Below are 26064 nucleotides of genomic sequence, written 5' to 3'. Positions count from 1 at the left end.
CTGGTATTTTGTTGTGTGTGATATCTAATCCAAAATTTTCATTCACAAATGTAATGCATGTTTGGAGGTCATCTTTGTAGGACTACGCCCCCACCTGAGGACTGTTGAAGATGGAAATGATGGCACTTAGTAATACATTTTATAATACCAGTGACAAAAGAGATCTGTGTGGGAATCCAAAGGATGGTGAAACTTCCTGATATAAGCAGGGGCCAAAGGGATATATGTAGAATCCACGCAAGAACTTCTTTAATCTCAGCGACAGGGAGCAAGTGAACGAGTTACAGTATTGCGGTCAGCGTTCACCACCATTGCCAACCTAGCTAATAACATTAGTTGATCCAGTCTCAAACATTGTAGAGAGATGCACTGTCACCAGCTGGCATCCCAAACTCCATTTAAACAGGTGTATTCTGGCAGCCAGTCAAGCCACTTTTTGTGGCATAACGGGGACAGAATCTTGCTTGGTGGGCTAAAGGCCATTATAATTCGCTGAATTTAGAAAACTCGCCTATACAGGCAATTTGATTATAAGTCCAAAGTTGGTGTGTATGGTTGATTTCAGTTGAACTTTTTTTGCTGAGGGATGACTATGCCTTCTTTCAGAGTATCTGTGGCAGATCATTTTGAATGTAATAGTTAAACAGTTGAATGGGGTGAACAAAGAGGTGTAGTTTTGTCAGAGCCATGCAGGTACTCGGTTTTGTGGGAGAGTTGGTTGGTGTGTTTAGGTGTTCTTACAATAGGCTGGTCAGTATTTAGAGAGGTGAATTGTATTGAAAAGGCTTTAGTGTCAAGAAAGGACACGGTCGACTGCGATACTGGCTCTGTAGCAGTTGTAGTCTGGCCCTGGTCTTTATTTTATGTACAAAGAACAGGCTTAACTCTTTGCATAGCCAAGCAGATGGCATCAATTGGAGGTAGTAATGTGAAAGGATTATGGCAGATGTTCCTTATTGCAAACGTTCCTCAAGCTCAAATGCAGTGTTAATTATTGCTTCATCCCACTTGGCTTGTTTGGCTTCCTTGATGGAATTTTAGAATCACTGAGTATCCTGCTACAAAGCTCTTTATCAGCAGGAGTCGGTGTTTTCTCTTCCTAGTTTCAGTTCTGCGATTCGCTTGTTTCCTGGAAATGAATTTCATATTTAACTAAGGAGGTCTCACTGAGTAGGTTATAAGGTAATTAGATTATGTGAATGAGTACTAAGAATTTATTTCCATACATTTATTTACACATCTAGGTTGCACAAGGTCCACGTGGTCTTGTGGGCAGGTGTATGTGATGGACGCAAGGCTAGGAACCCGATTCACAAAGAATTAGGCTTACAAGTGGAAATCTGTAAATCACGAATGTTCTCATTTGCCAGTTTGTAGCTCGAGATCAGATTATTTGCATGTGCTGAGACTCTTTTTGTGCATCTAAAATTGATTTAGATACAAAAAAAGTTCAATTTTTTATGAGCATTGCTTTCACGCATGTATTACATATGGTGTTTTGATCCTTGGTATATGATTTTCAGGAAGTGAATGCTTCATATCGCTCTCTATACAAGTAACAACTTTGTAAATACACAGACATTATTCAACTTCTATAGTGTCACTATAATATTAGCGATTATTCCTACCTGGTTATTACCTTATGGATGGATAAAATTTTTTAATAAATTGATGAAGATAGAATTGATGTATTTTTGAAGATGAGAAAAAGAACATGGTTGTCTTAAAATATGCTTAGTTCCATCTTTTGGTACTGAGGAGAATCTTGCCACTAATCCCAAAACTCACACACACCTCTCATTTAGACTGGGATTTCTTCTAAATCCTATGTATTGTTCACAAAAGGGTGCTAGGAATAATGATGCGGTATGCCCACACAAAGTATTACTGGTACCCCAGCTATTTCTGATAAACAGGAATACTACATAATTTCAAATCCGACCCCGAAGGTGTCCTCAGAATTACTACAGAATTTTGATTTATAGCATTGGACTCCTGTGGTAGTTTCCCATTTTTTTGATTTCACTAGCTTTGTTTGGTGAAATGGTTAGGGGCAGAGGAAATTCCAGGAATGCTGGGTTTCCGCATTACTACTAATTCCCTTTGTAGGCAAAAAACTACATTTTCAGCATATTTGTCATCTATTAGTTAACATGGGGGTCAAGGTCTTCTACAGAACACCACCCGGCCCCTTTTCTTGCCAGTGGCTTCTGACATTTAATTCCAAGTCTGAAAATTAGCTTAATTAAAATAAATTTACTGTGTATTCTTTTAGGAACTCTTTACGCTTGCACAAGAGAGAAAGAAACGTTTCTAGGAAGACATCTCAGTATTGAAACTTGGTCAACAGATAACTGCATGTTATGTAAAACATTTTGGGTTCCGGAACATTTTTAAGACCTGTTTGTTTCCTCGATAATTGCAATCTATGATCATTGGATCTGTTACATCATTCTTACTGCGCCAATAGACTGCTTGGATATGTGCATAAGAACAGTTAGAACTATATGATTCATAGTTATTATTAACATAATATAACATTGTGTGTTTGCTCTCTAACCTGAAAGAACAACATGGTTTATTGCTTTGATTCTTTTAGTTATTTAGAACATGGGTTAATGTGACAACCAGTTGAGTAAACAATAATCTATTACTTGTTTTTTTTTAAAGAGTTACAATAATTTTCAGCATGGTTTATGTAACTTACCATTAACATTGTAACACGTGAAGTCGTAGGAATCACCGCAAACACATCTTTCACCAATCGGAACAAATTCTTTCCTTTCCCAAAATTCTTTAACCTTGTCTACTACAGTAACCATCATTTTGTTGGCTGCTTCCTCACAGCGCTCTGTTACTTTACACTTTACACTTGTCACAGGGTTCAGTCTGCATTTAGCTGCCTCTCATTGTAAAGCACCATATAAGCCCTAAATACAGCTCTTAAATAAACAAATTAATAAGTATATCACATACAGTTTTATCAGTCCTCTGCAGAAAGCTGCTGTACCTGTTCCTGAATTCCATAACTAATGTTTTTCCTGCTTTCAGTTTTTTCGTGGCTGGAGAATCTGCCATTATATTGGATTGTGTTGCACAGTGCAAGGGTAGAAAGCAAGGGCATGCGGACATGCTGTTCTCGAAATTATTGAGTTCAAAGTTTGTCACTTTGGTTAAAGAAAAATCACATTATACTTTTTTGGTTTTGCATGAATTTGAATGAGCCGGATATGCTGTTCGTGTTTTACATTTATGCTATACATATTATAGTATAGGTGGTGACAATTCCTAATTATGATGATAGTATGGATGAGAGAAAAATGAAGAGGTGAGCAAGACAGTGCACAATGGAATGCTGCTTGCAAAGCTGTCTTTGAAGTGTGGACAGAAGTGCATTGTGACTTGTATACTTCTTATCAAACTTCAAGAAGCAGACGCTACCTTGAGAGTTGATGATGGTTGATAGAGAGGCAGTTGCCCCATGACACAAGAGCTTGTCCAATAGTTTGGCTGGATTTAGAACTCTGTGCACTTTAACCCTGCTAACTAGTGGTAACGTGCCTGTGCTCCCCCTTTAAACATGGTTGAATTGGCATTTTACTAATTGTTAAATATAACTTACCTATCAGTCCCTAGTATATCGTAGAACATGTACCACGGCCTTGGAAGATAAATGCCACTAGTGGACTGCAGCACCTATTATGCCATCCAGTAGAAGGGCAGTGTAAACATGACTTCAGTCCTACCACTGTAGCCTGACTGCAGCAGTATATAAAACATGCAATTTGACCTGTCAAAATAACAGGCGGGTCAAAACCTCTCTTTTAAACATTTATAAGTCACCCATATGAAGGCCGTGTAGTCCACAAGACAGGGTGCATTGGAGTCAAAAGTAGCACATGTTGATGTTTTATGTTAGAATGTTATTCAATGACTAGCCCCAAATGATTTTCTTTCACTATGGCAGACCTAGTTGTCCTTTGTTGAACACCAGAGTTGAAATTAAAATCCTAGTACTGTATCTTTGGAATGTATCCACTTTCTGGTTGCTGGAAACCCCTGCGTTTGTTCTTCCAGGCCTCTATCTCTGGATTTTTAGGGTACAGTGGCTGCCAAAAAACTAGATTTTAGTGTTAGTTGTGGGAAGGCACTAGGACTACAATGGTAAATTTCCCACACATACCTAGCCCTCAGAGAGGCCAAAGACATTCACTATCTTGAAAATATCCAAAGTGGATAGGGTTGACTCCTGTAACCTTTACCCCATTAGCATGCCCAGGAGTCATTCTCACAAACTAGCTCATGCCCGGAATAAATGTGGCACTACCAGGCACCCATTTAAGAACACTACTGGGCCTGAGGAAGAACAGAAGAGGACTGTACCTGCTGTATGTGACCTGAAAGGACCCCTGAAGAACTGGCCTGCTCCCCCCTGTACCCAGGTCAAAGAAGTGGACTCCAGGGGTCATAATGCTGACCTCCTGTGAAAGCTACAAGGGCTCCACAAGATGTAAGAGGGCTTTTCTTGTAACTGCCTATCTGACCAGTGGCAACTGGACCTGGACAGGACCCTGCCGCTGGCTTCTGCGTGACACCCTGTGAGTATCTAAGTGCCTCCCCTCATGTCCAGGGGGCTCTAGCAGTGTTCTCTTGTTGTGGAGTGCGACCAAAAGGACTAACTCAGAGGGTAAAATATTGACCATGACAAACCTTGTTGGTGTATCCAACCCACACACTATTTCTACCAGTCTCAAATTGTGCCCAGGCCCCGGTCTACCGCAACTATTAACTATCATTGCCACTTTGTGTCTTTTTGATGCTATTCCTATATAAAACCTTAAAAACTGATATCTCCAGTTCCCCTTATTGTTTTTTGGACTTTTTAGTGCCATTTTGTTTAATATGTTTACTCTATTTTTTAATTTAGCTTGGGATCGTTATTGTTTTGCATTTTAACTTTTGTCCTTTTTGGCACTGTATAAATACTTTACACATTGCCCTAAATTAAGCTTGTCTGTTTTGTGCCATTGCTACCAAGGGGTTGAGCTCAGGGTAATTTAGGGACTTTGAGGGTTCACCCTGACGAGGACTGTAATTATTTCTTAATGTGGGTAGTCACCCACCCCAATTAATTATCCATTTCTTCCAGTGGGGGTTAAAGGTTTTGAAGTAAACTTGTCAGATCGACCTCAAGAGTGGTTTATTATGAATAGGATAGAGGTGACAATAATAAATAATGATGCAGTGAGTGAGGATGAGGGAGGATATTGGTAGACTGCAGGAACAGAAGCAAGAGATTCTTAATTGTCTTGGATTTTAGAGAAGAACAATGTTTGGGAGCTGTGGTTAAAGATCATGGATTGCTTCAAAGGAGGGAAAGAATAGACTGTCCATTTATGAATAGTTGGTAGGGATAGTGGTCGAAGGAAGAAATGAGCATTTGAAAATTTGTCTGGATAGGGGCTTAAGTAAAGGAGTCAATTGACAACTTGTACAACATGATAAATTCAGGGACAATGGGCTTTCGAATACCTGGGCAGAAGTGGTTGTATTTGACATAAGACTCTTTTTTTTCACAATGATCGTAGAATCTTGACAAATGTGGAAGAGACCCTATCTCTTGTTGCTACCTAAAGTGGTAGTAGCAAAAAGAACGTTATTGAGCACTCTGGGAATGGAAAAGGTTGGGCCTCTGAGACTAAGCATGGCCCTTAGAGATGCCTATCTGCACACTGCCACTACCTCTGCAACCATGAGGCACAGTCACAACAACACAAGCTTCAAGGGGCACTATTATATTGTCACATATGGACCACTGGCAACCCCTTTTAAACCCCTTGCAGTAAAGTCTTTAGGCTTCAGTAAGATTATGAGCACACATATCAACCATTAACACTTCCTATCCCTTCGATCAACATTGATTGTTGCTCTGACTATATACCCACCTTTCTGTACATGATCAACCCGAGACCCTACGTTACATTGGACTTAGACAACGTATTCACTGACTTATCCCATTACAGAGGGTAACCAGTGGGAAACAATACTGTAATACAATTCATCAATACAAGTTTTTCAAAATTTGCAGAGGAGACACTTCTCAGGTAATATAACACCATGGAAAATGTTACCCTACAAGAATGATATTCATGGAAAAACTCAGTATGGGAACTACATATGAATTGATGCAAATTAACTTAACAATCCTGTCAGTTTTATAAATATAATATATAATGATGCATAATGAAATTGTGAAAACATATTCACACCCGAATTTATAATTTCAAGTGCCAAAGACAAGTAAAAGGTGTTATTGCGGAAACATGTCAGCTAAATCCTATCTGTTGGTTGTTCCAGTATTTTCTTTCATTGGTTAGGTAAATGCCTAACCTCTTCCAAATCCAATCAAATGCACATTAGGACCATGCCTGACTGGCATTTCAATCACTCAGTGATCCATCACTTGTAAAGTGTGTGAGCATCTTCACAGACCTTATGATCGCAAAGCTACTTATTTTACATATACCACTATAACTGTATTCAATACTAGGGACCTGGTGATAGTTGTTGGGGGTTTGTGGACAAGGGTGATATAAACAAACTTTACCCTGCTGATATTTGTTTTGGTGGCACGCATAATTTTAGAATCAGTGAGAACCCATTACACATACAAGTGCACTTTTGTGCATGGTACTTAAAATTTTTTTTCTCATGTGGCTGACACAGATCAAAACGTAGTTAATTGCTGGCATTGGACATTTAACACTTGTTTTTAAAGATGTGTATTGTGATTTTGTGTGCACAAAATCCATCTAATAATTGGAGAATGATTTACTCTATCTGTTCAATACTTTTATTGCCACCAAACGACAACGTTGATGGCATTTTGCTCTGTCTTTTCATCTATGAAGTGTGCTACCTGTGGGATTGCAAGCTTGGACACTTTCATTAGGCCAGTCCCATGCCCTTTTAGGGTGTGTCATGTAGCTGCAAAGACGATTGACCTAAAAGAGATGAGTTGGACAATAATTTGTCTGACAACCCATAGCTGCAGTCAGAAACTATATTAGTCATTCTATTGCTAACAATTGCATGAGAAAAAGGCTCAGTGACATTTTAGTGGAAACCGTAGGCAAGATAAGTCAAGCTTTGCAAAATCTATAGGTCTTGCATTCAACAGGCGAGTGCCAACCTGTTGATTTTGCCAGTGCTTGTTTGTTTTTACTTCACTGCAGTCACAGCGGGGGCAGATAAGAGTGGTGGGGCGGGGGTTGGGGTGGTGAAGTCGACAGATTACGACGAGGGAAAATAACATTTAAAAAAACCACTTACCTTGCGCGCGCAGCATTGCCGACTCGTCGAACGGCAAGTTCAAGGTAAGTGGTTTTCTTTCTTTTCCCTCCTCATCGTCTCTTGACTTCACCCCCCTCCCCACAAAACCCCTGCCCCACCACTCTTACCTGCACTGACCTCGATTGCTTCACTGTTCTAACATGATCATCGACTGTGCCGGGTACTGTAAAGCAAAAAGGCTAAATGGCTGCTGTCTCTAACTACAAAATGCATGTGCACACACAATGGCAATCTTGGAATGGCTTATATCTATTGCAAGATGACTGCTGTGTGCACATGCGTTCTGATGCACTGGCAGCCATTTTGACTATTTTAATGTACAGTTCCTACATTGCCAATGACCATTTTAGAATGGTTTATTAAAACTTATAAAATAAAATGTTTGGAAGTGTGAAAAATCAAGCGGAGAGCCAGCTGCCACATTGCAGCTATCTAGTCCTTAAAAGAAAGTGGGAGTCAGACGGAGCAATGAATTAGCATAGTTGGTTGGGGAATGGTGAGGAAATGAGGAAATAGACAGAGCGCAGATGGAGGGGACTCTCATTGGATAAAAAAGCAGTTTATGTATGGAATTACTTTTTTGTGAAGGTTACAACCACGTATTGCCTTGTGCTGATACCACCAGTGACAAAAAAAACTTTAGCCAATGCCTAAAGCCAGCTGAATCACAGTATGTGATGGCTCAAATGGGCTGTCCAAAACTCGGTTCTTTATTTGTATCTGTATTATGTATGTGAGTATGTTGTGCATTGTCTGTATAGTGCAATGACAATACCACTCACCTGTTATCTAACGTTCTGTGTAGGTGACAGTGGTGGTTCCTCCGCAATGACAAAGGAGCGTCGCCCCACTGGAGAATGAAAAATAAAACGATAATAAAACAATGTTATTATCATTTTATTTTTCACTGGCAGCCGATGCTGCTGAGTCTAGGATGGGGCCAGCCAATCCTCTAGACAGGGACTTGGAAGAGGAGTGGAGGGCACTTCTAAGTGCGCATGTCTGTTTGGCCGGCCATCTTAGGCATGCACACTGCATTGTACAGCTTGGTGGAGAAATTGCACAGTCTCCCAGTCCCTTCGTAAGTGCCTAACCAGGCCGCTCCGACTAATCAAGGCACTGCTCTCACAGCTTGAGAGCAGCGTTTGGATTGAGTGGGGAGTCTGGGAGTCTGGGCTGGCAGACACGTCTGGGATAGAAGAGCTCTGAGGTGGGTGGCAGTGGGAAATGCAGGTAAGTGTGTTTTTTGTTTTTATTTGCCCCCGCGCAGTCTCACCACTTTATTTTGTCAGCAGCCGCTGCTGGTAAGTGAGGCTAAAAAATTGTGCAGCTATGATACAAAGGGGCAGATCTACAAGAAAGTGCAGCAGCGCGGCACTGTATACCCTTTGGCTGCACTACGCTGCGGCACTTTCAGAGCACAGGAATGTGACATATCTACAATGATATGTTGCATTCCTGTGCTCTCCCCTGCACTGGAGCACAAACAGCTGCCATGCGCCGGCGCAGGCACCCTTGCACCAAGGATGCCTGCGCCATGGGGAAATTGTTTTTGTGCAGGAAGGGGAACCTTCCTGCACAAAAACATTGACTACAGGCATTTTCCTCTTTCAATGCGTGCTGTAGATTAAAGCATGCATTGAAAGAGGAAAAGAACGAGGAGAAATTAAATAATTTCTCCTCGTTGCACCTGGCTACGCCAACTGACGCATTTCCAGGTTTACGATTTCTCGTAAATGTGGAACTGTGTCTGGTTCCATGGGTGTTGCGTGGGAACACCCACAGCAACACAATACAATATAGTGCAATACAATACAATACAATACAAACAATAAAAAAAATCTAGATTATTTACAGTACTTTTACAGTGTTTTTCACGTGAATGAAATTCCCATGAACACCCTTTTTTAAAAATAGTTTCGACTTAAAAAGTTCATATTTGCACCAAATTGTTCTAGTGCTTTCAAACAATTAAAAAAGTACTATCCTACTGTAATATTTGCAATATCTTTGCTTGTACAGCTTGCCAACTGGAAAACAGCAGTTCACCTAATATTTAGAAACACTATTCAATACGGCATTTGTATGTGCTTCTTCTTTGTGGATCGTGACTCTCCACTGTTTTGTCGTGCCCCTAAATGTATTGTTTCAACGTACCTGATTCTATGGTGTCGAATTATGGCACAGGCACTTATCTTTTGTCCCCCATTCTTATCGCCATGCGGGTGAGATGTAAATGTTAGATTAGCAGTGCTACTCCGTACAAGTCTCTGAATTAACATGTCGATGTATTTGAAGCAAAAGCGGTGTCCTTCTCTGTGCAGGTCCAACCAAGGTGGTGCCCTACAGAACCAATGGTAGATGATCTCATGCCATAACTCTTAAATCCCCTGCCTCATGTTGGAAGTTATTGTTGTTTCTCCCACAGGATCATGCAAGCAAAGAACTGGAGGAGCAGCTGCGGTCAGTGTCAAGCGTGGACGAGCTCATGACCGTCCTTTATCCAGAATATTGGAAAATGTTCAAATGCCAGCTGAGGAAGGGAGGCTCACAGTACACCAGGGAGCGCCCAGCCTCTGATCACAGAACAGAGGAAACGCTCAAGTTTGCGGCAGCGCATTACCATCCAGACATCTTGAAAAGTAAGTGTGGGCAGGAAAAGCATGATTATTAGCATATTTTACAGTCGTGTGAAGAGTTAAACAGGTCACAACGTTTGAAGAGGAGATTTAATGCATTAAAACAGGTGTGCAAAGGAAAGATACTGGATGGCGGTATCAATTCCATGCTTTTAGGATAACCACTGAATGAGACAATTAGTTGCATTTATTTATTTATTTATTTTTTCTTTTTTTTTTTGTCCTCATCTCACCTATAAACTGCTAGCAGGACATAACCGGTCAGTTTTAATAATGGGGCGCCCTCCGACCGCCTGCAATTGTTTAGGTTATCCAACCAATCCCCTTTTGTCGTCCGGGATTTAGGTGTTAATCATAGGACCATGGTATTTATCGACCCTGAGCAACTGCAGAATGGAATCAACAGAGTCTCAGTTCCTGGCCCAGACGAACAAAGGGTGCCCAGAGTGAAGGAAGGCTAGGGCTGGAACTCATAACATCTAACCGGGCCATAGCCAGTGCTGATTTTAACCAGTCTTCTACTTTCGGGGGGAGGGGGTCTTTCCACCTGAAACATATCTCCCTTAGGGCCAGCAAAATCAAACATAATAACAGCCCTCTGAGTGGTTGAGCCAAACCGGCAGTGGACACCTGGTCGTTGGCAAAAAAGATCAGAGAGCCGTTCAACACGATATCTATTCCGAAGGTCATACATAAGTATCTGCACACCCCTTCCCAGTATTTTCCTAATTCAGCGCATTCAAAAAAGATGTGTACATCGTTGGCTTTAGGGAGCGAGCACCTGGGGCATCTCGGCTCCGGGTCTGGGGCAAATTTCGAGATCTTCTCCGGAGTATAGTAAATTCGATTAGTAACAAAAAAGTGATTTCTCTTCAAACTGGCAGATTTTGTGTATTTATAAAGCAGGGTCATGGAGGGTTCCAGGAGGCTCCCAATATCCGGTTCAAAAGGAGAGTCATTCCAGGCTGAAACCTGATGAGGAATACCAACGTCATCTGCGTTGATCAGGAGCCTGTACCAGATAGAGATTTCCTTCTTAAGATGTTGAATGTTCTTGAGAGCATCTTCCACCTCACCATTTCCCCTTAGATTCTCCTTCTCCATTTCAAACCATGATTTTAGTTGAATAAACTTGAACCTCGAGAACCCCGAGCCTATTCTCGCTTTCAATACCTCCCAAGGATGTATGCCATTTTCATCCCCCAACTCAGACCAAGTCGCGACCCCGGCTCTTTTAATTGGGAGTGCCATACTATCCTGGAGGCAGGAGGGGTCCCCGGAGAGTCCCAGATCGGTGCCTGATCGGAGTAGTAACCTATCCCACATCTGGAGCGGATGAAATACCAGACCTCCAAGGCATTTTTGATCACCTTCAACCTTACTCGTTTGAAGAATTTTGGGGAGCCAAACTTGTAAAGAAACCCTGCTTTATTCCCCCCGCCTTCAGTACTGACCGACTCCCCCAGCAACTTACCCCAGGCACATGCGGTTGGTTCCCCTAAAAGCATCCTGATAGCCTTAAATTGAAAGGCAACCAGATAGCAGCGGATATCTGGAAGGGCCAATCCCCTTTTAGCTAGGCGGCGCCTCAATTTTTTCCAAGATAGCCTAACGCCCTTCTCGCCCCAGATGAAACTCCCGATTTTAATTTGCGCCTTTGAGATGAAGTGTTTAGGGAAACCTAGGGGAACCGCGTTGAACAAGTACGTTAATTTCGGGAGGATAGTCATTTTAACTAAATTCACCTTCCCGAAGATGGTCAAGGGGAGGTTCCTCCACCTTGCAAACAGCTGGTCAATTTCTTTTACTATTTTCCCTATATTAATAGATGGAATTTTCCCCAGATCTTTCACTATAACTATACCAAGATATTTAAATGTATTGCTGGTGACCCCACTCCACTGATCTATGTTCCAACACATAACCTCCGTCTTCGTGGGGTTAGCCAGATATCCTGAGATTGCTCCAAAATCTTCCAACAGAGCCCCGACCTTTGGCAGTGTTATCTCGGGGTCATCTGTGTAGATGATTATGTCATCCGCATATAAAGCGATCTTAGAGCGATATTGCTGTGTCTTAAACGGAGGTATGGTCTCATCTAGCCTTATAGCCTGGGCAAGAGGCTCAATGTAGAGGTCGAACAGCAAAGGGGAAATAGGGCAACCCTGCCTGGTCCCTCTTTGGATAGTGAAACTGGGAGTAAGTACACCGTTGATAAGGATCTTAGCTGAAGCATCCTGATAGCACCCTCTCAGAGTGTGAATAAAGATTGGGCCCAATCCCATCTCCTCCAACACCTCCCAGAGGTAGACCCAGCACACCCTGTCAAAGGCCTTGGCGGCGTCTAGCGCGACCACTGCCAGGGGTTCGAGTCTAGAGATCGCCAAATCGATGTTTCCAATAAGTAGCTGTGTTTGTTCTTGGATATGTCTCTCAGAAATGAACCCTTTTTGGTCTGTATTAACCAATCCAGGGGCTAGCTTGCCCAATCTCCCTGCCAAAATACCCATGAAGATTTTATAGTCTGCATTTAGCAGGGAGATTGGGCGGTAGGAATCCGCTTTAGCTGGGTCTTTCCCTGGCTTCAGGACCAGAACAATGATTGCCTCCCTCCACGAATTGGGAACTTGGCCTGTTGGGCTATAGATTGACTGAAAAAGGGATCCCAAAACAGGGATGACTTCCTCAGAGAGAGATTTGTACACCTCGTTTGGGAGGGCATCAATACCAGAGGCTTTGCCGTTTTTAGACTGCTTTATTTGAGTTCTTATCTCCTGCAGCGTAATTGGGGAATCGAGGAAGTCTTTATTGGCCTGTGTCAGCGTGGAGATGGATTTTGAGCTCAACCACCCGCGTATTTGTTGTTTAGAAGGAGATAAGTTCTCCCTGTATAGATCCGCAAATAGGGTGAGTATAGTATTTTGGATGTCGCCTATGTCTGTGGATCTATCCCCTTGGTTATTTATCACCAACTCAGCTATGTCATTCTTCGAGCGTTCCGATCTCGCTTTCCACGCCAAAAGAGCCCCAGCCCTCTCGCCATATTCATAGTTCTCCATCCTATTCCTATCCCATTGCTTCTTGCACTTCTCTTCTAAGATGCCTCTATAGCGTTGTCTTGCCTGTTCAAGATCAAGTTCTACACGCGACTTCCTTTGTCCATCTGGGGAGTTTGATAGCCTCAAAAACTCGGCTTCCAGCAATCTGATCTTTTCTTCGCCCAATTTCAATGCACATCCCTCGGAACGGTTTTTAAAACAAATGAGACTGTGCAGTCGGCCTCTTAGATTAGCCTTAAAGGCATCCCACACGACCTCAATGGCAGCTGAACCAATATTGGTGTCAAAAAACTCCGAAGATTATGTTTTAACTGCCTGAATCAAATCTGGATCGTCTAACCTTCCCCTGCTAAGTGTCCATCTCGATTGAGATTTTAAAGAATTTTTTTTGATGGAACAGAAAACGGGGGAATGGTCCGAAAGATGGCTAGGGAGAATGGATATATCGGAGACCTTACCAAGTAGGAGCTTACTAGCTAAGAGGTAGTCAATCCTGGAGGAGTGATGGAATCTCTTGCTGTAAAATGTATATCCAGCCCTATCACCTTTCAAAAACCTCCACACGTCTACCAGGCCAAGGTCATGCATCATATTCTTCATTGCCCGTCTAACAAGAGGAGTCGGAATTGAACAAGCCTGATTTGACCTATCTAAATTGGGATCTAATAAGGCATTGAAATCTCCTCCAACAATTATTGGAGGAGCTAACAACATAAGCTTGGATTGCAGCTTAACAATGTAAGAAGGGTCGTCAATGTTAGGACCATAAAATGAAGCGCACGTTAAGACAGTGCCCCCAAAGTCCAACTGCGCTATCACCCATCTCCCTGATTTATCAGTCTGGATGGATTTAATTGTACAAGTTATCCCCCGTTTAACTAGAACAGCAACCCCACGGCTATTCATACCTTGGTCCGAGACGCCATATGCTTTTATCCAAGGGACTCCTGAAAACAATTTATCCGACTCCCCAGTGGTCAGATGGGTTTCCTGTAAGAGACAGACCCGGGCTTTCGCGAGTTCGAGATATTTCATAATCAGCCTTTGCCTCCTAATACATCGTAACCCATTTACATTCCATGCAAGAAGGCCCAAACCGGTCTGGTCTATAGTTACATCAGCCATCGTATACATCGCCCCTCCACCTTGGTGTTGTTCCAAAGGTTAAATCGCTAAAGTAAGATGAGGTTATTTTAGTTTTTTTCATTTTTATTTTTATTTTTATATTCTCCCCTTGCACACCCCAGGTGACCCCCCCCAAAGATCCACCCCCCTCCCACATCCCCGTGCCTACCCCTACCCCTAAACCCATGAGGAACCCTCCCTTGAAGATGGGTGAACCCATTAGGTCTCACTCACCTCGGGTTCAACTAAAAAAAAAAATATATATATACTAGGGGAAAAGAGAAGAGGAGGGAGTAGGAGGAAAGAAGTGTAACAAGATATATATAATGCCCAATAAAGAGACCCCTCACTAACCACTTGATGATCCTCACTTTCCCTGCTCTGCCCTCCTTAATCCTGCCATAAAAAGATCTACCTCTTCAACTGTATGTAGTAGGTGCATTTGATTATTATGCATGGCCCTCAGCTTAGCCGGAAATTTCAGTTGCACCTTTACACCCAGGGACCTCAATTCCTCCAGTCTATTGCCCATTTCCCACTGCCTTGTAGCCGTTATGTGAGAAATGTCCGATCTTATTTGAAAGGTAAATGGATCCGAACCATTGGGGGAAAAGGTCAAGGAGCCCTCCTTAAGACCGAGTGACAAAACTAGCTCTTTTACTGAGTAAGAGAGGAAATTGACCCGAATCTTACGGGGTTTCTGTTTTTTCGGATTTATTCTGTAGGGATCTCGGTGAATTCTTTGAATCTCGGACATTAAATTAATGTCAGGCTGATCCTTCAAAACAGACCCCTTTAATATAGAAATAACAAACCCCTTTAAGTCCGAACCTTCCAAGTTCTCAGGAATATTAAGGAGTCTTAGATTGTTCTTCCTTGAGTGGTTTTCCAGCCTTTCGATATCGTCCTTCAGAGCCTTTTGTTGTAAGGTTAGCTTCCCTACTTCCTTAGTGGCCTCACTTATGTTGTCTTTAATGCCAGGTATTTCTGCTTCAAGAAGGCCCGTCCTAACCACCACCTCATCAAGCCTCTGAGATAGAATTTCACAGGAAGCCTTGATTGCTGCCTGATTGGCTTCAGAAACGGAAAACCTCCCCGCAAGTTCTGCTTGGTTAAGTTCCGATACCTTAAACCCGCTTAACATCTCCTCCTTCATAGCAATCAATATGTCAGACAGGGATCGTGCTTCGGAGCCATCTCCTGTTTCCGTGCTTCCTGCCTCGGCGCGCCCAAGAGGGGCTCCCATTACGAGGTCTCTAGGGGGATCGTTGGTCGGCGCAGGCCCTTCCTCATCCCATGACCCCAAGGCATTAAACCTATTTGAGAGGGTTAAACCTTGTTGCGGGGCCTTAGGTGCTGGAGAGTTAGTTGGAGGCCCAATAGGTCGCTTGGGATTTTGCTTGACCTCCCTCTGTTTGCATTGAGAAAATGGGGTCATGGGGGAGGAAGCCCCCCCATCGTTTACAGCAGGTTTCGGTTTAGACTTTGATTTCACTTTGGAAAAGAAACCCTCCGGGTCGTCAGGAGGCATTTCCATAGATTGATTGGGCTCCGCTGTAGTGGCCATGACTCTATAGTAAGTCTTTAATGAGGGGGTGATTTTTGAATTAAATGTGGGATTCTTTTTTACTCTGATTTTGGTTTTAGGGACACCTCTCTGTGTCAGTTCCTCCTCCTCTTCTTCGCTCTCCCCAAATCTAGCTCCGGACCTTCTTAACTTTGCTTTGGTTAAATTTACAATAGATGTCTTCTTTTGGGTCACAGAGACATAAGTGGGCTCTAAATTCTGCAACGGGTAGGCAGCTCTAGCTCTTAAGGTGTACCGGCCCACTCTAGGAGGAGAAACAGGAGGGGAAACAGTTCCTTTTAGAAAACCGCCTTCAGTCACCTCCATGCAGTTGCTGAGGGTGTTGAAGCAGCCACCCCACGACGCCGGGACCAAACCAACCAAACTTAAAAATGTATTGCACCTTACCGGTGATTTAGCCCCCTCTGAGGCTTGATTGTCACCTCTGCCTCCGCCAGTGGCCTTCTCTGGGGGATGACATGCAGTTTGAGCATCTGGAGTCCCGGCTGCCTGCTCCCAATGTTCTTGATGCGGAGCCCACAACTGCTCCGGAAGGACTTGCTCAGCCGCTGCTAGTGCTGACACTGCCCCCGAGGCCCGGAACCAAAAGCAGGCAGAGACCCGGCGCCTGCGAAGCCTCGCTGCCTCCTCCCACCTCCAGCCGTGACACTCTCCACCGAAGCCCATCCAGCCCAGCAGGAGAGGCGGAGGCGAGCCCACCAAGCGCCGAGTGAGGAAAACCAGCGAAAACCAGCGAAAAGAAAGAAAAGTCGGCTCAAAGGGCCCCCGAAATGCCTCTCCTCCCTCCCTTCATACCCCCCTCACTCCATGAAAAAACCCCAAGGTGAGTGTGGCCGCGACCGCTATCTGGTGGCCGCCATGTTCCTCCAGTTGCATTTATTTTGCAAGTAATTGTATATTTTTGTTGTTACCCGGGAAATCTGGCCTGGATCTGGACTTCCTGGACCTAAGCTCGATGCCATTACATTGGAGATTTTAGTATGATAGTATTGCACTGTCTTTTCTAAAGAACTCTTTGCAGGATTAAAGTGCTTGACAACATTCTACAAAATAGTAATAATTTCTTGCTGACACAGCAATTGTTGTCACAGTTTTTCTGTGGACGCATGGTGAATATTTTTATACACTGAATCATGCCTGCTGGAATTCATGCTTGCGGCAGAATGTATGTAGATCATAGCAGCAATCACTTGTCCCCGTGAGCTATTTTAACAACCAGTACCTTATTGATACCTTTAAAATAAAATCTTACTGACAAAAACCTATTTTTATGTGCAGAGTTAACAGCATTTGACTGAACGACAGGTTTCTCCAGCAGGCTGCAAATGCTGTTTTCCTGCCAACTGGGCCATGGTTGAGGCTTATCAGCTGACATTCAGAAATGTTATCGTGCAGTTCCTTCTTACCACATCCTTTTCCCCATCTCCTTCGAAAGTAATTTCTATGTTATTAAACAGAGGCGAAACCAGACCCTCTTCAAAAACTAGCTTAATTATTTTAATAGATTCAGCTTAACAATTTCAGTTTGTAAATATATAGAAACTCTCTTGCACTCCTCATGGTGTGAAATAATGCCTGCTGAACGACTGACCTTAGACCACATAGTGATCTACACTGATCGTCGCCTTTCAATAGAGTATAAGCATAAAGAAAAACAAGTAATAAGGGCACTGATGTGGGACCGTCACTGCAGATTGGATCTCGAAAAGAATTAAATTGCTGACATATTTTACTGCTTATAAACTCTACTGCTAAGGTATGTTTGTGAATAGGATGATGAAGCATCAATGTTCTATGCGTCCACATAAAACAGCAAGACCCAACACTTGCAAAACACAAGAAGGAAAGTGGGGTGGGAAATACAGCGATCAATGTAACAAAAGATGCAACCGCTAATAACTGGTAAAACAGTTGTTCAAAACACAGTTTCTGCTTTTAAAGGAGAATAAAGCAGCATTCTTAATAAACTGAAATACTTTCTTTAGAACTAGAAAAAGATTTTGAATATTTTCATGTGGCAATAGTAGGCACTAGTGAAGTCTTATCACTACTAACATCCCTAGACAATGAGGGATTTGCTGCTCAAAAGAGACTACTACAGTTCGATCATGACAAACGTATAACATGTAGTCTAGTAATGGATAAGATAATTGATCTGGTTAATGTGGCTAGAGGAACCATTTAACAGCCTGCTAATTGTGGCATACCTTAGAACTTTTGATTTTCATAAACTATGTTCTTCAAATGTTTCTCTCTAAATCACACTGGTGAAAAATTCGTATATGTGTGCCACAGTCATGAACATCTGAATAGCGTTGTGTTTAAATTAAGTTAAAATTGAATATTAATTTATTTTTCAGACGCTAAAATATTGCACATCTCTTAGCTAGATAATAATAACGTTCTCAGAACTTCAATAATTCATTGAGTTGGTAAATGTATATATAGTATTTTGAAGTTAGTTACTTGTAAAAAAGAGAGTGCAAGGCATCAATCAGTTACATGACTATGTAACAGGACAGATAGACGGGCCTCTGATATGCCTAGCCATATCCTAATAATTTGTGAGGCTAAGGGCCAGATGTACGACACCCGAAATAGCTTCTCACAAATTGCGAGTCTTTTGCGACTCACTATTTGCGAGACACTATTTTGGTTGTACAACAGTGTGTAACACACTGTTAGTGATTCCCAATATGGTCGCAAATTGAGAGGCTCTTGAATAAAAATGAGCCTCTCACAATTTTGCGACCCCATTGGGAATGGCAAGGCCTCCCAGGTATGGTGGCCTGCTGGGCTCAGCAGACCACCATGTCTAGGACTGATTTTAAATAAAGCAGTTTTTTGTTTAAATGCAGTCCGTTTTCCTTAAAGGAAAATGAGATGCATTTAAAAAAAAGAAAATTAAATGTTTTCATTTAATTTTTTAAGGGCAGGCAATGGGCCCTGGGACTGTCATACATCTGGCCCTAGGTCCCTTATAATGAATAATATGCTGGCAGGCCAAAACCAAAATGTAATGTGGGCCTTGCACATCATTTTATGTATAGATCATACCACTCTCCAAAACATATCTTGTGATTTTTTTGGATTTCGATATAAAAAAATATTTAAAGACATAGTCTTCTCTGTCTCCATCCAAAATTGACAAAAGCCTATAGCATTCATTTCAAAAGATATATTGTATGCAGCATCGTAGTCAGGCCCTTAGTCTCTTTTTCAGAGTTCAGACTCCTCCAGTGGGGTAAGGCAGAGGATTGTAGTGAAAGAGGGCTCTAAGAGGCTGAATTCCTTCTCACGAGAATCTGATTTGCTGCTGTGGATAAGATCAGAGTGGGTGAAACCTGAATCTTCAGCCCAGCAGCAACACATCTTGGTCAGATTGGCAGGGCAGGCTTATCCCTGTCTTCCTGAGGTATTTAGTCCAAAAAGTCTCAGGTCCTTCAAGGATGTTAGGAGGAATACAGTTTGGCATAGTCAAAGGTTACATGACTTTAGGAACAGCACTTACAGAGGAGGTCACTTGACCGACCGTTGGAGTTCACTTTTTGGTCCAGGGTTTGAGGTCTAGCCCTTCAGGTCTCCTCACAGGTATGTTCTTTAACAGATCCTGAGTGTTCTGAGAATGGTGCCAGGATATGCTTTGTTCATGCTCGGCTCTAGCTTGTGGATAGAGTTGACTCCTGGCCCCTCGCTAACGAATCAATAAAAAGTTCCCAGGGGAATCTCTACCCACTTTGCAGTATTTTCTGTGTGCCCTGCTTCATATACTCCCACAGTGCCCCTCTCTGCTTAAATCTAAAATGGTGAACTTGTGCAGAGCCTGTGTGTCCACCCCAGAGGTTCAGCCAGGGAAAATGGGCAACCCCTTCTCTGTGGTCACTTTACCCCAGTTCTAGGGGCAGCTCTCTCCCCACTGGTATTGGAGCCCGCCTGATTGAGGGAGCAAAGAGGGGGCCTATACAGATGTAATCTGACATCTAGCTGTGACAGGGAAGGTCCCTTTGAAGTTAATCAAATTCCTAGGCGCTACCTAAATGGCCATCCTGCCAGAGGTACATAAACGCCTTTCTGCACCTATGCCTTTGTCTCTGATCTGTGAGCAGTTTTCACAACTTATTTAGGGCTTGAGCACTCACAGGGCTACAGCTGGAGGCTAATGAGAATTTGCCTCCAGAGGCTTTATGTGGGGGAAAAGGTAACTTTCTAAAAGTACCTTTTACTTATTAAGTTTAAAAAATATGACTTCACCAGTGAATTGGGATTTTAATAAATATTACAAAGAGTCCAAGAATTACATTTCAATCTGGCTCCTAACTGCAGATAGCATTATTAAATGAAATAGTGCACATCAGTGTTTCTCTATGGAGCCGGCAGCCTCGCAACAGTTAAAATATGTTTTGTTGCTAGTTATTTTAACTTTAAATTTCTACATGCCCTACTTTTAAATACCATTCGCCGTAGCTACAAGGCTACAAGGCATACATGGGGGTGACTTATTGATATTTAATAGTCATTTTTCCCCTGTCAAAATAGGTTTATTTTGATAAGTTGGGTTGCTGTTTTAAACTGCAGCTGCTAGGCTTCTGTGGCAGGTCTGGAGTCATGTTTGCCTTGTCACAAAAGCAGATGGCGCAGTGATGCTGTATTCCACAGGTGATGTTTAACTTTCTGTGACATAGATGTACCTTGGACACCATATACCATGGACTTACAGGAAAGAGGAATATGCCAATTAAGTGTTAGTCAGTTCAACATGTTTTGGAGGTCAGATCACTTTTACTGCAGTCTGGTTAGCAGTGTCCCAATGCAGAGAGTAAAAAAAAAACCAGCAGCACTAGTTCACAAAATTGCTGTACTCGGCATTTGGGTGCTTCCACACCTGGCTCACACACTTCCACCCTGGCTCCTGCAAGAAAGATCAAAAATGCTTTGAGAATACTCACATACATGTTAGCCCCTAATTCTGTCCCAAAGGAGTTTATTTACTAATGCAGAAGCCTCTTTCTGAGTAAATTATTTTACAGATGTGAAACTGACTTCTCTAAATTATAAAAGTAATTTGCGCGCATAAAAAGTTACTTGAATGTGTATGTCAGATTTCCACACTCAAATCGCTTTTTGAATGAGACCCTGAGGATAATAGATGCAGTATTTCCTCTGCCACATGATAGCAGCTTCCCAGTCAACAACCCACATTTAATATTATCTGTTGACTTCCAATCTGGGGCAATGACACCACCCTCATTATCCTCTTGAAGTATAATATCCTGTGAGAGTTGGGTCTTTTGAATAATCAGAGAGACTTAGCTAGAAAAGAATGTATGCTCTTGTGGGTTCATAGCATTTGAGGTGACTCAGACATTTCTTTCATTTTGTTAGCCTGCCTTTTTTGCCTGTTTCCAATATGTATTTGAGGACTAGTTTATGCAATGTAAAACAGAGTTCACGATTCACAAAGGTAACCTCTGTTGCAAATATAATTTTACCACCAAATTAATTTTTTTGCTCCTCCCAAAAATATACAAAGGGATTCATGGTGGGCCTAAATGTGTTTACAAGCATGGTCATCTCAACCATGAAAGCCGAGAAATCCACAATTGTAAATTCCCCTGAAGGTCTTGGGAAGTGGTCATTCCAAGGCATTGTTTGCCTTGGAAGTGTGAGAAAGCGGCCCTGTTTTGCGGGATTCCTGAATTCTGCCCCAACCCTTTCCCACCCTGGAAATGGGACTGACATTTCTTCTGCTTCCTGGATAGGAAAGGGAACAGATCTTGCTGGGGGTGTAGGTTGAGGACTTTCTCCATATTAAAAAAGTATTTTTCTTTGGAGAAATAAGTGCACTTTTGCACAGGGGGTTCCATTCCCCTTGCACGGACTTTGGAGTACTTAGCCCAGTGGGAATAGGACCTTTCTAGAACAGTTACTTGTAATTCCCATTAGTACACTGTTAAAACTGCACCTAATGCAGCTATCTGAGTGTACTATGGGATTAATGGTAAATACCAAAAAGTATGAAAACTGCACCCGCTCATAGGTACAAAACTATGGGTCTAGATTTATTATTGGTTTGAATAGGTCCAGTGAACTCTCTGATGGAAAGTAAAGTAAGAAAGTATCCTGGAGTAGAACATACAGATAAACATTGAACCACAAAGTGTAGGCTACTGTGAGAAATACATTTTAAAATCAAATTTCAACTTACACAGAGTATTAGAATTTCACCTTAGAATTAATTTAAACCTATGCAGAAATCATTTTGCATAGAAAAAAATAACGCGTAGGAAAATGTGCCTGCTTTAAACATTTTAGAATCACTTTATAATGCAGTTAAACTCTGCTAAAAGAATTCATAAATGTAATCACACGTAGGGTATATGTGCTTGTTTTAAGCATGTAGGGGAAAAAACGTGAAGGAAAGAAAATGTAGTATGCTATTATTTCTAATGTGCTTCTGTAACTAGGACTAAACCATCTTTCTTTCAACTCTTTCTCACAGCTAAATGGACATTTATTTAGAATATTTTGCCTAGCACCAGTATCCTACTAAAGAGTGTGCTGACTTCAAGATTATGTTATTTTGCTTCATCACACCATATTAGATCATACTAGTATAACAACAAACTTTGCTTTAGATTCATAATGAATAGTCTGTTAGAGTGATTAATAATTCAGAGATATTTTATGTATGCTTAACCAGGACATTGTCGATAGATTTGCTTCACTGTATTAGTTTAGCCCTTTGTATTCACAATGGGACATTGAACGCATCTAATAGCTTAGGTGAGAAGGTTCTCATGAGAACTTTCCTCCATGTTTCCATATTTATATCATTGAATTTACCATGTTCTGGCGTGAATGTTTACCGTGGGAATCGGGAGGAGAAACAGCGGATGTCGACGACACCATCGGTTGAGTGGTTTCCATTAGCTGAAAGCATCATACACCTACTACTTTTCGTTACATTATTATGCAGTTTTATACTACAATTGAGTGCTTCTAGTTGGAGACTTTTTACAGAGACCCCTTTTGAGTCTACTTTGAGAGAGTCCATTCTTTAACCATCCTAAACACCATTCCTTGCTGCTCGTTGCTGAAAGCTACTGCTGACAATGGGTTTACCCTCCTTTATCCTGACGTTTCTTTATGCTACTGCAATGATTATTACTCTAACCTTGATTAAAGTTTCTACTACAGCTGTGGGGTGCTCGGCTGAGTTTCCAGAACGACTTTTTACGGGAAGTTCCAGACTGCATCTAGGCTCTGAAAATCTTGCTCTTTTTTTAGAAGGAACCCTTCATGAGTTCTCTAACAGGGTAGCGTGGGCTCCTTTAACTAGTTTAGTGACAACATTCCTTTATGGAACACTCTTCTTGATTTATGTTATCACTCATCAACCTTTTTTCTTGACATTTCTGTAATTTCGACTAACTGGAAAAAAGATGATTAAACCATACCAATTCCTTAAATGATAAATAAAGGTTTTGGAAGCTTCTTCAACTTCTCTTCATTTACTGAAATTACAGAACCTGACAGTTGAAGATATTTATGACTTGTACTTTTTATCCTTGCTCCATTCGGAATACGGTGGCAAAGGACCTGTCATGCACCTTCAGGATTTCGAGGGTGCAAGCTGTAAGTTTTGCCCATGCTTGTGGGGAGACAGCGACAAACAGGTAGCTAGAGATGTGCACTAGCAACTGCCACTAGAGCGCATGTATGTGCAGTTTTACTGCCATGTTGACTCTGCAAGTAAAGCCCCTTGCCAAGCCTTAAACTCCCCTTTAATTATATCTGTCACACCTAAGGTAGGCCCTAGGTAGCCCATAGGACAGGGCGTTGTTTAATTAAAAAGTAGGACATCTACTTTTAGGTTTTACATGTTCAGGTAGTGAAAAACACCCATATTTGTTTTTCACTACTGTGAGGCCTACCCCTCTTGTAGGTTAACATTGGGAATTATTTATTTCACTTATAGCTGGAATTCCCAAGCTGGAAAGAGTAGTTCTGCACGTTTCATATCATTGGAATGGTAATTATAAATCTTCTTAGCAAAGTAAAATGTATCATTACTACTTTAGAAATGCACTTTTATCTGTTTTTTTCCATTTGTCGCTCTAAGTGGTAAGGGTATGCCCAGACCTGGGTCCCGTGCTCACTATGCCACCAGATGCAAGCTAACCTGGCTGATGAGGGGTGACACCCCGAAACCGGTCCCAGGATGTCCAGGGAGAATCTGGTTTGGCAGTTCAGGCAGGACTGTTCCCATGGCGATCAGGTTCAAGACTGATTTGCAGATGGATGGGCCAAAACTGGAATGGCTTGGCAAGCAAATAAAGGATGGATTTAACCCAGATCTTTGACCAGGGGTGAATGTTTGATTTGTTCAGCATTCCATCCATCATCTGTTTTTTTTGCATTTGTTGTTCCAAGTGGGAATGGTATGCCCAGACATGGGTACCTGTGATCGCTGTTCCACTGGATTCAAGCTAGCTTGGCTGATGAGGGGTGATACCCTGAAACCGGTCCAGGGATGCTTGTTTCTGGTCTCCAGGGAGAAGCTGGCCTGGCAGTTCGGGCTGGACTGTTCCCATAGGGAGCAGGGTAAAGACTGATTTGCATATGGCTGGGTCCAAACTGGAATGGTTTGACAAGTAAAAATCGATGGCTTTAACCCAGATCTATGACAAGGTGAATGTTTGATTTGTTCATCATTCTGTCCATTTGTTCTTTTTGCACTTTTAGAAAGATGGCATTTCTCTCCTCATAGATCTCTGTGGGTGACAGTTGAACTTTGTGCATTCCCTCTAGACAGCCACACAAAAAGGAAGGTTGGGTGTGATACTGAGTGGCCATCCACATCCTGATTTGTCGTCCTGGGCAGGGTGGGAGGGAGGAGCTGGCACACCTGAATAAGAATTGCTCTGTAATTACACAAAGGATTGCATACTCCCCAGTAGTGAGTCTGGAGCCAGAGCTGGGAGGAAGAACCTCTGTGCAGTTCTAAGCCCCTCTTTGAAGTCACCTCCGCTTCAAAGACACAACTGAGTATTAGTATGGGGTCTCTGACCCCACTGAAGAAGATACCACTGGACCTGTGAAGAACTCATGGACTGCTGTGCTGCTACAAGGACTGCCACTCTGCTGTACTGCTGCACTGGATGAACTACTTTTCTGCTGTGCTGCCCTGCTGCCTGCTACCCTCTGCCCTGCTGAGGAAGAACTGGACTCTTGCTTCAACCCAGAGAGACCTCCAAGGGCTTGCTGGCTTGCCTCCTGTTGCAAGACTCAGGTATGTCAAAGTCTTACCCCCGTTACTAGGCCTCTTCCATTAGAAGTGGATCCAGGGGCGAGCTCCAATGGAACCAATGCATTCTGAGCTGTGTGAGGTAGAATCAACGCACCGCTGCTGTTGTGTGAACAGAACCGGCGCATTGCACTTAGAAACTGTGCATCTCCATCAACCACTGCATTGCTGCAGCTGCAGAAGAGACAATCAATGCATCCCCTTGACTGCGTGGAAGAACCCAGCACATCCCCCTTGGAACCAACACATCTCGATACTGGCCATTTATCTTTGGAACCGGCGCATCGCCATCGTTGTGTGGAGAAAATCAATGCATCACCTCCACTGCAGGATCGACACCAACAAATCGCTCAGCTACACCCAGCATCTTGCAGTTATGACCAGGATCAGGGTACTTTTGTTCAGTGGGCCTTGCGTAGCTCCTGTCTCAGCCTGAACTCTTGTTTTTGCCCTGGTCCAGCATGACCAGATAACCCTCATATCATGTATAGACAGGGGGAACCCAGTATTCCAACCGCATCTGGGTAAGGCAAATATAACCAAAAAACAGGTGATGCGAAGGAACAAATCAAATAATATTTTTCTCATAAAATGAAGGAAACCACAAATTATCCTTCACGGAAAGTTAATTATGTATATGAATAAATCATCTGATATTGATATCAATGTCTGAACACAGTGTCATTTGATAAATCTCCTTTATCAATACTTAAATAAAGATTCACAAGCACATAATTCAATAAATGAACATGGATACATTATTCAAAAAAAGGAAGACAAACATAAACAAACTTCAAAGACAATTAAATCTAATCCTTATTGCCCTAAAGTAAATAATGGATGAAGGCACTACTATCGTGAACATTCCATTGGTCAAAGTCGCCCCATTATGTAGTATTAAGAGGTATTGAAGCTTACACCTCTAGAACTGATTTCTTAGTGCTACATATATCTCATTTTGACAATAGTCCAGATTTCTCCGGGGCTCTTTGT

The 26064-nt window shown here is 42.3% G+C and overlaps 1 protein-coding gene across 2 annotated transcripts in view; it reads left to right on the top strand.

Moving 5' to 3' along the window:
* The window catches only part of VEGFC (vascular endothelial growth factor C), a 418203-nt gene that overhangs the window by 272550 nt on the left and 119589 nt on the right, over positions 1 to 26064 (top strand). For both annotated transcript variants that reach the window (XM_085641867.1, XM_085641868.1), the window contains exon 2: positions 9782 to 9995. In XM_085641867.1, the coding sequence (XP_085497993.1) occupies positions 9782 to 9995 (214 nt within the window). The remainder of the gene's footprint in view (positions 1 to 9781; positions 9996 to 26064) is intronic.

The sequence above is a fragment of the Triturus cristatus genome, chromosome 2_2 (genome assembly GCF_964204655.1).
Source record: "Triturus cristatus chromosome 2_2, aTriCri1.1, whole genome shotgun sequence".
Lineage (NCBI taxonomy): Eukaryota > Metazoa > Chordata > Amphibia > Caudata > Salamandridae > Triturus > Triturus cristatus.
The sequence above is the reverse complement of the archived record's forward strand: the minus strand, read 5'-3'. Positions and strand labels throughout refer to the sequence as shown.